The following is a 12638-nucleotide window of genomic DNA, read 5'->3' on the forward strand; positions in this document are numbered from 1 at the left end:
ACACAGATACAGGTTTGTCCAACTTGGCTGAGGATATCTGTGAGTCTGATGAACTGAGAGCCACTCTGGGCTCTGCACTTCACCAAAATACTGAACCTCAGCTTTGCTGCAGTTTGGGATTTTAATGGACAGGGAGTTGTCTGCCATGTGGGATTTCACAGCCTGGTTTGAAAGGTAAGAACTGAAACACCCTCCCTCTCCTGGGTTCTGCAGGAGGGAGTGCACAGGACATCACCCACCAGCCTCACTCTGGGGGATGCAGCTGGGGAAAAAGTCTGAAGTTAAAGAGTCAAAGATCAGAGTGGAAAAGTTAATAGAACACACAACACCTCACTCTATCCATGGAAATCCACCAGGAATAAACACCCAAGCCTTGCTCTTGGTTTTATAAAGCAGGTGCAACGTGATACTGAATCCAAGAGCGATTAAAAAAACCCAAATTAAAACTTGAATCCAGAGAAATTTGTAAAGAGAAAACAGATTTGAGAAAGATACTCTAGAAGCAATGAAAGCAGTGTGGTTCCTGCAGAAGGAAAGGCAAGACGGCGTGCAATTACTAATTACAGGGTAAAGAAAAGCTGATTCAACACAGCTCATTAGAGACCACACACAAACAGGACCTAAGGGGACACACCAACGTGCTGTTAGCAAAACACAGGAACACTGAGGTGTCTGAAAGCTGCAGTGCCAGGAGTGAACATCCCTCTGTGTCTGCCCCAGGCAGAGCCCAGGGGTTGGAGTGGAGCCCTGGGGCAGCAGGAGAGGCCATCAGAGGGTTTGTGCCCCCCAGCACCACCCAGCTCCCCCAGCAGCCACCAGCCTTGCCAAGAAGCCACACACACACTTTGGGGCTACTCCTTAGGGATGCTCAGCCAGCTCATAATCACCAAAGAGCTGCTTAATTAACCCTGTTCATTAACTCCCCCAGGGGCTCAGGCAGGAGAAATGCAGGCAGCACTGGTGCTCCTGTGAGGTGTCAGGGACCAGAGGGTGAGCCCCCAGCTCTGCTGTCCCTGGCAGGCAGGCTCAGGCTGCTGGCACAGCACCAACCTTGGCTTTGGTGGCAGCAGAGGCCAGGGCAGCAGCTGCAGCTGTGGCCACGTTTCCTTCCGAGATCTCGTGCTCCACTTTCTTCTTCCCAGCCTCAGCTTCTTTGTCCTTGCTGCCATCAACGTTCTCCTTGTTCTCCTCTGCCTCCTTTTCCTCTGCAAGACACCCAGCCCAGGCTGTTACACGTGTTCCCAGGATGCACCACACTCATTAGTCAGGCACTAATTAACTCATCCCCAGTCCCAGCACTGCTCCCCATCCAAATGCTGACAGGGGAACCCCAGTTTGAGAGGATCTGATCCAACAAATGGGGCAACTTTAAATGCTTTTCATTCCCATCCTCTCAGTTCAGCACCTGCCATCAGCTCCCCTCCTCATTTCCACATCAACTCCATCAAATCCAAGCACTCCTTATTCTACATGGTGCTAAAATCCTGAATCTTGGATTGCAGGAAAAAAGCAATATATCCATTCCCATCCCTGAAGTGTCCAAGGCCAGGCTGGGCAGGGCTGGGAGCAGCCTGGCACAGTGGAAAGTGTCCCTGCCATGGCAGGGGTGGCACTGGATGATCCTTACAGTCCCTTCCAACCCAAACCATTCCATGATTTTATGAGGCACAGGGGAAATGGCAAAAAGAATAAGGTTTTATGTAGATGTTGTTACTTCTCAGCCTGCCAAAATCCAGGCTCTGCATCACTTCCCTGGGAAGCTGAGCTGAAATATTAACTTCCAATAGGAGAAATGAGCAGAGAATCCCAGAGTGGTTGGGTTGGAAGGAGCCTTAAAGCCCATCCAGTGCCACCCCTGCCATGGGCAGGGACACCTCCCACTGTCCCAGGCTGCTCCAACCTTTAACACCTCCAGCAGTTCCACTTCCTTGCATCCAAAGTGATCAAATGTTGTGGAATCTGGGCAACCCCCCCCCTTTCTATGACCCACAGGCACTTGGGGGCTGCAGCTCCTCCTGCATGCCCAGGGAGGGATTTGGTGCCCGAGCTCTGCAGGGAGGCTCAGTGGAGCCTCCGTGAGCACAGAGCAGCCCAGGGGAACACTCCCAGCTCCTCTGGGGAGGAGCTGAGCAGGGGCAGCTCTCCTCACCTGTCTTGGGCTCTGCAGCCCCTTCGCTCTCCGGCTCCTTGTCCACGTTCCGCTCGCTCTCCCCTTCCGGAACCTTCTCCCCTTCCTCAGGCTCGCTCTCGGCTTTGCTCTCCACCTGAGGGGAGGGGAGGGTGGGACAGGGGCAGGGAGAGGAGATACTCACTGTTAACTCTGTATGGCACTGGGGGACAGGGGCAGGGAGACAAGGTACTCACTGTTAACTCTGTATGGCACTGGGGGGACAGGGACAGGGAGAGGAGATACTCACTGTTAACTCTGTATGGCACTGGGGGGACAGGGGCAGGGAGAGGAGATACTCACTGTTAACTCTGTATGGCACTGGGGGGACAGGGGCAGGGAGAGGAGATACTCACTGTTAACTCTGTATGGCACTGGGGGACAGGGGCAGGGAGAGGAGATACTCACTGTTAACTCTGTATGGCACTGGGGGACAGGGACAGGGAGACAAGGTACTCACTGTTAACTCTGTATGGCACTGGGGGACAGGGGCAAGGAGATACTCACTGTTAACTCTGTATGGCACTGGGGGGACAGGGACAGGGAGAGGAGATACTCACTGTTAACTCTGTATGGCACTGGGGGACAGGGGCAGGGAGAGGAGATACTCACTGTTAACTCTGTATGGCACTGGGGGACAGGGACAGGGAGACAAGGTACTCACTGTTAACTCTGTATGGCACTGGGGGACAGGGACAGGGAGACAAGGTACTCACTGTTAACTCTGTATGGCACTGGGGGGACAGGGACATGGAGAGGAGATACTCACTGTTAACTCTGTATGGCACTGGGGGACAGGGGCAGGGAGACAAGGTACTCACTGTTAACTCTGGCTATGGCTTCCAATGAATTCCTTACCACAGTGGAAGGGTTACATTTTAAAGGGTGGCTGCTGCCTGAGCCAAATTTGACAGACCAACCCAAAATGTGAATAAATGTAAATGTAAACTGGACCAAGGCCAGCGACCCAGGCCAAGCTGGGTTACTCTGTGGGCACAAAAACTCCTGAACTGGGATGTCTGGGAATATGCAGATTTCCAAGCCTGAGTGAGTCTTCCCCACTTATCTCTCCCAAATGTCCCTGTTGATCAGGGTGGCAGAACTACCTGAAAACAGAGTGGGAAATAACCCCAAGGCTGATCAGCCCCAGGTTAGTCTGAACTCCTCATCTGCTGAAGGAGGCAACAAGAAATATCTCCTGTTGCTGCAGACTCCAGAAAAAACCATCACCATTTATTTGTCAGGAATGTAGCAGGAATTAAATAATAAATAAACAAAAATTTAAAAATTTAATTTGCGTATAGAATTAAAATAATTATTTTATTAGAATACATATTAAACATAATTATATTAATACACAAGCAAATAAAATAGTAATAATTTAAATTTAGAGTAATTTAGCAGTAACTAAACTGGTATCCTGGAATTTCTGGTTTAATCCCAGCTCATGTCTGAAACACCCACTGCAGTTTGAGGCGCCTGTCTGTGGACACAGCTTATGAAAAAGCCACAAGCGTGTTCTTGGGGTCATGATCAACAGGTAGAAGGATAATGATAATTAGTGACCTTTAAGGGCAGGGTGGATCACCCCCACATCACAAACACACCCATGCCCAAGGGCCAGGCCACGATTCCTGTGGGGAGGATTCTCCTAGAGCAGCTCAGCTGGAGGCCCCTCAGCCAGAAATGGCAGTGAAATAACTGAGAGTGTCCTGGGGGCAGGTATGTGCCCAGAGCCCTGGCCCAGGAGCTGCCCAGAGCCCCCCAGGTGAGGGTGCCCCCCATGTGCAGCTGCAATCCCAGTTCCCACAGCATCCCCTGTTCTGCTGCCTCACTGCTGTCACTCCACACTCCAGCTGGAGCTCTGTGGAGGCTGGGATCTGTCCCTGTGGGGACACACACTGTCACAGCTGTCACCTGTGTCACAGGCACCATAAAACTCCTGGATTCAGGATTTAAGTGCCAGGAGCCTCCTGGCAGCAGCCCCAAACTCACCTTCTCTGCTGGCTGCCCCTCTGCCTCTGTTTCCATCTTCTCTTCCTCAGCTCCATCTGAGAAACAAACAGGGAGGGTTTTAGGGTTTTAGGATTGTCCCCACAGACCCTCTCAATTCTGGGCTAACTAAAACCTGCTGTTCTCCACCAGTGGCTTCAGCAAAGGGCCAGCACTGAACTGCCACAGCCCAGGCTGCTCCAGCCCTGCCCTGGGGCACTTCCATCCCCCCAGCCCTAAACCAGAGCAGACAGGGCCCAGCTGGTGTTCAAGTGAGACCAGCTTGAGGACAGAAGAAGGAATAAGAAAGGTGATGATTACGGAGCCTCTGTCCCAGGTGCTGGATGGGTGCACCTTGTAGCAGGAGTGCTGGGAGTGCATCCCCGTGCACCATGTGGCAATTCATTTATTGCTTTATAAACCACTGATTTAAAATGTTCCTGTAATGACAGCTCGTTCTGGAGATCAGGGGATAACAACCAGCCATGGAAACACCACGGAGGTGCCTGCACAATGTTCTAGAATCTAGAATAGTTTGTGGGATTGGTTAGAAGGTCAAGAAATCCTAATTCCTCCACAGCTCTGCAAGGAGAAACAAGAGGAAGCTCGTGGTCCTGGCCAAGGATTTCACAATTTATACAGAGGCATTAAAGGAGCTTATTTAGATCCTGGACTGGGGTGATGCAGAACTGCTGGTGACAAGCCCTGATCCATCTCTAAGCTTCTGAAGACATCAGCTGGTGCTGGGGGTTCATTTTCAGTAATCCTCATTTTCCTGCTAATTCCTGTGTGCTACACTGAGAAAAACAAGGTACAAAGTGTTCTTCTTGAACAGCAACGGCTCTGTAGAGAAATTTTTACACAAGTCCCTTCCATATATAAGAAAAACCAACTAAAATGCCTGACTGAAGGGTAATAGTTTTCCTCTTGGCCTATTTTAAGATGATAAACCCCCTTATCTGAACTATCTGCCACCATAATTCAATTTAGGGAGGCTGGGGACATTCTCCCTCACAGGTTTTATCTCAGAGTTAGGATTTAGTGACCCAATAATGTCACAGGGAAAATCTCGATTAGATTTTGTCAGACAGCTCTTTCAAGCCTAGAAGCAGAGTTCCAGACTGGGCTGGAAAGTGTCATTCCTCCAGGAAAGGGAAGGGTTCACAAAGAAAGCTGGATTCAATCCTTTAAGACAAAAAAAGGGGAGACAAAGTGCAGAACATTCTGAGTGTGCCCAGGTTGGTGGAACTCAAACCAAAAAAAATACTGCCTAGAAATAGCTAAATTTACATTTTTTGGGTGGGGAGGATCATTGAGGTCATCCCATTGCCACCCTACCATGGCAGGGACACCTTCCACTGTCCCAGGTGCTCCCAGCCCTGTCCAGCCTGGCCTTGGACACTCCAGGGATCCAGGGGCAGCCACAGCTGCTCTGGCCAGGAGACCCCTCCATGGACCATGGGAGCTGCTGAGGGGCTGCTGCTGCTGCTGCTGTGGAGAAATTCACAGGATGCCAGGATCCCTGAGGCTGGAAAAGCCCTCCCAGCCCACTGAGTCCACCCTGTCCCCAGCCCAGAAGTGAGTGCCACAGACTGAGTGCCACCTCCAGTCATTCCTGGGACACCTGCAGGGCTGGGCACTCCAAACCTCCCTGGGCAGCCCCTGCCAAGGCCTGACCCCCCTTCCCATGGAGAAATTCCTCCTGGTGTCCCTCCCCTGGCCCAGCCTGAGGCTGTTTCCTCCTGTCCCTGTTCCCTGGGAGCAGAGCCTGTCCCCTCCTGTCAGGGAGGAGCTCCAAACAAACAGGACATCCCAGAAAGACAAACTGCTTCCCAGCCACTCTTCAGAGATGATTTTCTCAAGGAAAAGCACACAGAGCATCTTCAAGTGCCCTCAGATCCTCCTGGGTGTCGGGACACATTGATGGACACCACCCAAACCCAGGTGCTCCTTCCCATGTCCAGGGACACCTGGAAGGAAGGGACCTGTGACACCAAGATTATTCCAACGTCCTGATTTAACTCACTCCTCTGGTCCTGGCTGCAGCAGCACATGTGAGGTTAAAATGAGGCTGACAGCTTCACACAGGTTGTGGTCAATGGGTTTTGAAAAGTGTTTTCCTGAATCAGCTGCAGAGCCCTAAGAGGCAGTGACAGCACGGTGGCTGCAGCTCCCAGTGCCACCAGGTGCCACGGGTGGGACACCACGGGACAAGGCACAACAGCTCCAATGATCCATTGTCAGTCTGGGGGGAATGAGTTTGCCTGGGTGGAAGCAGGTTTTGGCTCTAAATCCCAGGCTGCTCAAAGGATCCCAGGGTCATTAAGGTTGGAAAAGACCTTCAGGACCATGGAGTCCAAGCTGTGCCTGATCCCCACCTTGTCCCCAGCCCAGAGCACTGAGTGCCACCTCTGGGACTCCACCACCTCCCTGTGCAGCCCCTTCTGATATTTAACACCCTCTCCATGAAGAATTCCTCAAAACAGTAGAGTCTGGTAAAACTTAATCCCAAATTCCAAAATGAAAGGATGACACAAAGCCCAAAACACGCCTGACCTGCACAGCCATGACAGAATTGCCTCTGGCCCTGGCACAGACACAACCACAACTGCACTGATTTTCTGTTGTGATCTAATGAGCTTATTGAAAATACACCCCAGAGGAATTATCAGCCTGGAACAAAGAGGAGGGAAGCCTTGACTTTAAGGAGAGAGCTCCTGAAATCCCTTTCCCCTGCACCAAAGATGCTCCTGAACTCTCTTCAGGAGGGTTCATAGTGCACCTTGCAGGATGTGGGAATCAGGGATCACAGAATCCCAGATTCATTAAAGCTGGAATTCACCCCTGAGACCACGGACTCCACCCTGTGCCAGTGCCCACCTTGTCCCCAGCCCAGAGCACTCAGTGCCATCCCCAGGCCTTCCTGGGACACCTCCAGGGATGGGCACCCCAAACCTCCCTGGACAGTCCCTGCCAATATTTAATAACCTTTCCATGAAGGAATTCTTGCTGATGTCCACCCTGAGCCTCCCCTGGCACATCCTGAGGCTGCCCCCTCTCCTCTTGTCCATGTTCCCTGAATGAAAGGACATTTCTTAGATCAGGAAGAAGCAGATGGTTGTGAGCCACCCCAGGACAGCTCTAAAGAGGGAAAATGCACTGGGAGATGAGGAATCATCATCTCTCCAAGCCCCTCTTTCCACCTGAATTAGCAGGTGTATTGTTTCTATGGAATTTTCTGTTTTTCACATTATCTCCAAAAACACTGAGCCCTTTTTTTCTAACACATGAAGAACTCCGAGCTGAGTTCTGCCCAAGCCAGTGACTCCACAGAGAACTCAAATGGACTTTAGGTCAACAAGCAAACCTGTGAAACATCTCCCTGCTAAGAACTCCCTGTGTTACCAGAGAGATGCAGGAGCAGCAGCTCCGGAACCTCTGCTGCAGTGAGAGGAGCAAACACAGCTCTGCAAACAGCAGTGGAGTCACCTGCCTGAGCTCCAGCTCAGCAAACAGTTTAAGATGCCCTCCAGACAGCCCAGGCTCCCCTGCTCTCACTGAGGCAACACACAGCCTGTCACAGCCAGGCTGGGACATGAATATTTAATTGAGAGGAAATCCACGATAGCTGAGGAAATATCCCAGCCCTGGGTATGATAATGATGCTGTTATCTAAACCATCATTGACATTTCCCACCATAAATCAGGGCTGCACTGCCTCACACAGCCTGGGGGCTCAGCAACAGGGGGCTCCAGGGGAAGCCTGGGGAGCTGGGAATGCTCTGGGGGAGCTGGAAAAGCCACAGCAGCTCCTGGGAGAGCCACAGAATTCAGATGGGCCCAGCCCCTGGGACACACTCAAAGCTATATTATATTATTATAATATTATTATAATATTATCATTATATTATTATTGTTATATTCCAGGCACTCTGGAATCCACTGGTTTAGGAATGCTTCCATCACCTCAGAGTTTTCACCCTGGACAGCAGCAGAGGAATCTCCCTGCCAAACGTGACTCAGATAACTGGGTATATGTGCCCTCCTTGTGTGGGGTTTTCTAGAGAGTGTGTGTGTGTTTGGGAATGAATCAAACCCGTGCCCAAGATGGTGAATTGAACCCTCCCCTGGCACTGTTGGCAGGTGATGGGATGCAGGAAATCAAACACAGTCCCTCACTCAGTGGCACAGAGCAGCTCCAGCACAGCCCCTGCACAGGCTGCCTTGAGAAATCAGTGTCATTAACCATGGAAAGACATCAACAAAGACCTCCTAGAAATTATCAATCACCACAGGTGTGCTGGATATTCCCCTTCTCTGGAGCTGAATCCCAGCCCAAAGAGGGGATCCTCCTTTGCTCCTTTGCCCAAAGCGCTGAATCCTCCCTTGCTCCCCTCGGCCACTGGCACTGGCACAGCTGCAGAGCAGCTCCAGTCATTCCTTCCACAGCCTGCACTGGGGCAGAGCTCAGAAAGCTCTGGGTATTTCTTGTGGGGGGCTGTTTTAAAACCTTGGAGCAGATTGCCCAGAGCAGCTGGGGCTGCCCCTGGATCCCTGGCAGTGCCCAGGCCAGGCTGGGCAGGGCTGGGAGCACCCTGGGACAGGGGAAGGTGTTCCTGCCATGGCAGGGGTGGCACTGGGTGGGTTTTAGGGTCCTTCCAACCCAAACCTTTCTGTGACCCTATGAAAGCAGGAGACAGAGCCCACCACACTCACCACAGCATCTGAACCACTCCAGTCTCCTCCTAACTCCACTGCAGCCTCACTTTATCAACTTAAAAGGAATTATCACCAGCTCTTAGAAAACCTAACAATGAAGACTTAGAAGAGGAGATTCTTGGGTATTAACTTAAGCTCCTCCAATCTGTTCCAGTCATTTTCCCTTCTCACATCCCATATTGACTATAATTCACTGATATTAAATAGTGTTAAAATTATTATGGAGCTCTGATATAGTTTTACTTTTGAAATATATCAGCTAATGAACTTTAATTCTAGTATGGAACCATAGGCAGATAGTTGCATTGCAACCATGGTTGCATTTAAATATAAAACCAGCATTCTGTGATTCCATTACAGAATGGATGGAGGGACAGGACCCAGGCAATGGCTTTGAAGAGAAAGAGGGCAGAGTTAGACTGGCTATTGGGAAGGAGCTGTTCCCTGGGAGGGTGGGGAGGGACTGGAACAGATTTCCCAGAGCAGCTGGGGCTGCCCCTGGATCCCTGGCAGTGCCCAAGGCCAGGCTGGACAGGGCTCACCTGGGACAGTGGGAGGTGTCCTTGCCATGGCAGGGGTGGCACTGGATGATCCCTGAGGTCCCTTCCAGCCCAACATCCTTTGATTCCATGCTAGTCTAACAGCCAGTGGGCTTCCATTCCCATCTGGAAGCCCCAGCAGGTGTTCCCATCCCTGCCCAGCTCTGGGGTACAATCCCCCAGTGCCCAAGCACAGCCCCAGCCCATGGCACACCCTCTGCCACGGACACTGGGGGTCCCTGTGCCCAGCTCTGGGGGGTGGGAGGCACCACAGATTGCTGAGTGACCCAGTTCACTCGGGCTGAGCAGCTCCCCAGGGAGAACCATCTGCTCCTGCCCTAATTTATTCCATTAGTCACAGCCCGGCACAAATCGCATTAACGCCGCCGGGGCCAGGCCCAGCTCCCCTCACTGCTCACCCAGAGCTGCTGGGGTGGGACTGCCCTGAGAGCCCCAGAGCCACTGACAGGCACCTCTCACCCCCCTGCCAGCCTGGGCCCACAGAAAGGGCCAGAAAGGGCCAGCCTGCAGCCTGGAAACGGGGAAAAGTCCAAGAGCAAATGTGTCACAGGGGGGACATTGTTGAGGACAGGAGGGAACGGCCTCAGGATGGGCCAGGGGAGGCTCAGGGTGCCCATCAGCAGGAATTCCTTTGTGGAAAGAGTTATTAAATATTGGAAGGGGCTGCCCAGGGAGGTTTGGAGTCCCAATCCCTGGAGGTGTCCCAGGAAGGCCTGGAGGTGGCACTGAGTGCTCTGGGCTGGGGACAAGGTGGGGACCAGGCACAGCTGGGACTCTGTGACCTTGGAGGGCTTTTCCAACTGAAATGATCCTTAACAACCCACAGTGACATCTGTACTGGGAGAAAATGGTTAGGGGAACAAAGACTGGAAGAAAAATTTAGCTTAAGCTGACCTTATTTTAAAACAACTATGAAATTAAACTCAGCTCCAGATGGAGTAACATGGAGATTTGGTTTATAGATGACTTGTAAATAAACCCAAAGCTTGTCCTTCCAGCAGAGCTTCAATGCCTGCTGTCAGCTCTGAGGAGCAGGCAGCAGCAGATGTTCCAGATGTTTCTCTTCCCCTTCCAGCACACAATGCCCACAATCCCAAAGCACCGAGCTGCCTCATGGCAAGTCTGTCCCACTGAGTGCACAACTGAGATGTGTGACAGAAGGGCTGAGTGGTTTGTTTGCTTCTTTTCTAATTAAAAACTATCTTGGTGATTTAAATGGCATTTTGCAATCTAATTTACTGGGTAGTTTTGCAATGGACATTAGGAGCTATAAATAGCAGCCCTCTGTGGGCAGCAGTTGATAAGTGAAGAGCAGCGAGCACAGCCCCTCGTGATGCCATCCCACAATCTGGCACCTTGCTCGTGTCCCTGGACAGGGTGACAGCAGGGCAGCTCTGCAGGGCAGGAGCACATCCCAAAGCCAGCCTCCCAGTCAAGCTCCATCACATCCTGCTCAGCTTCACCCAGAGCCAGACGTGCCTTTTCACGTCCAGGCACCGAAATCAGTTGTGATAAGCTGAACAAAGCAGGAGCCAACAGGGCTGAGAGAAAGGAGCAGTGACAAGATTGTGGATCTGTAACCAAATGAGGAGAGCAAAGCCTGAGAAAGCCCTGGGGATGGAGTAAACAGTGTCTGCTCCTCCTGCTGGGGAGAGCCACCACGGCCAACAGAGAGGGGCAACACAGCTTCACTTCCCAGGGAGCTGCTTTGACACTCCAGAGCAATCAGGAACCAATCTGCACCAGGCAGGGTTTCAGAGAAGAGACTTAGCAGCAGAATATTTGCTGAACACCACAGAAATTAAACCAGAGCTTGTTAACATGCACAGGTAAAGCCCAGCAGAATTCCAGCCCAACCAGAGCCAGGGCTGGATTATCATGTGCCAGTCCAGCACTCCATCAGAAATGCCTCTGCTGCTGCCTCACAGTGAGCAGCAACACACTCAGAGTACCAGATCCACCCTAAAACACACTGCCCAAACCCCCCTGTTTGCTTTAACACCACAAAGGCAGAAACAAAACTGTAGCTAATTGCACAGTATCATAAGGAGACAACAGATTTGTAGATTTGTATTACTAATACAAATTAATTGCATTACTTTAGCATAATTAATACTAAATGTAGTCACCTGAGATTGAAGGTCTTGCACAACTTTCTATGCAAAAACTTAATGACTATCATTTTGAATTCTCCAAAACCCACCCAATGGAACATCCTGCTCTGGTATTTTTGGTCAGCCCACTCTGTGCATCCCAAGCCACAGCATTTCCACACAGAGCAGGAGAACAAACTCCTAGAACTCAAGGTAGCCCTAAAATCCTTAGTTCAGTGTCTGAGTCAATCCTGCTGTGAGCAGAACGAGCCATCCCCTTCTCCCTCCCCACAACTTCCATCTCCAGCTGGAGGAGGAGAATTTGGAGGAGAATTTGGGGTTTCTCAGGACTCAGGGACAATGCCCCCAGGGGATGCAGCACTCACCCATCTTCTCAGGCTCCTCAGGGCCCGTGCCAGCGATGCAGCTGCTCTCCAGGCCGTAGGTGGGATCCACTTTCCCAGAGGCTCGAGCTGCTTCCTGCACCTTCTTCACGTGGGCCTCCACCAGCTCCAGGGGCACCTCCTCTCTGACCCGGGAGAACTCCTCTGGGGGACACCACACACAAAATGAGACATTCTGGGGCTTTTGCAGCAAATCAAGTCACATTTTCTCTGACTGGTGTGCAGGTAAGCTCTGGGACAAAGGGAATTCTCAAATATCTGAGTTCCTTCCTGTCACAAGAGGTGGTTGATTCTGTCTTTCAGGTATGGTAGAAAAGAGTGTCTTCCCAATTACATAAAATTGTGTTTTATGTGGAAAAACAAGGCAAAAATTGAAAGGAACTATTTTATCAAGTGGACACATCCAGTGTCCACTCAAGACTTGAACCTTCTAGTAAAAGATGTCCCTGCTCATGAGGTGGAACAGGAGGTGCCTTTAAGGCCCCTTCCAACTCAGTCCAGTCTGGCAATTCTATGATCTCTGGCAAATAATTTCACACAGGTAAAACAGGAAGACTTCAAGATCCACACTGAATTTCCCCAGAGCTGCACTGGTGACAGTGCTCAGAGGAACACCAACCACCAGCTGCAAACACATCAGGAGCAGCGAGGGCAGAAAGCAACACCAGCCATTCGTGGGCTCTCAGTGGCCTTCTGGAGCCAC

At 51.2% G+C, this 12638-nt stretch overlaps 1 protein-coding gene across 1 annotated transcript in view; it reads right to left on the reverse strand.

Moving 5' to 3' along the window:
• SMARCC1 (SWI/SNF related, matrix associated, actin dependent regulator of chromatin subfamily c member 1) overlaps nucleotides 1–12638 on the reverse strand; it is a 74374-nt gene that overhangs the window by 21167 nt on the left and 40569 nt on the right. Inside the window, exons 21-24 of the mRNA XM_036379240.2 lie at nucleotides 11918–12079; nucleotides 4163–4218; nucleotides 2150–2264; nucleotides 1051–1205 (exon numbers count right to left, since the gene is read on the reverse strand). Coding sequence (XP_036235133.2) covers nucleotides 1051–1205; nucleotides 2150–2264; nucleotides 4163–4218; nucleotides 11918–12079 — 488 coding nt within the window. The remainder of the gene's footprint in view (nucleotides 1–1050; nucleotides 1206–2149; nucleotides 2265–4162; nucleotides 4219–11917; nucleotides 12080–12638) is intronic.

The sequence above is a fragment of the Molothrus ater genome, chromosome 1 (genome assembly GCF_012460135.2).
Source record: "Molothrus ater isolate BHLD 08-10-18 breed brown headed cowbird chromosome 1, BPBGC_Mater_1.1, whole genome shotgun sequence".
Classification (NCBI taxonomy): domain Eukaryota; kingdom Metazoa; phylum Chordata; class Aves; order Passeriformes; family Icteridae; genus Molothrus; species Molothrus ater.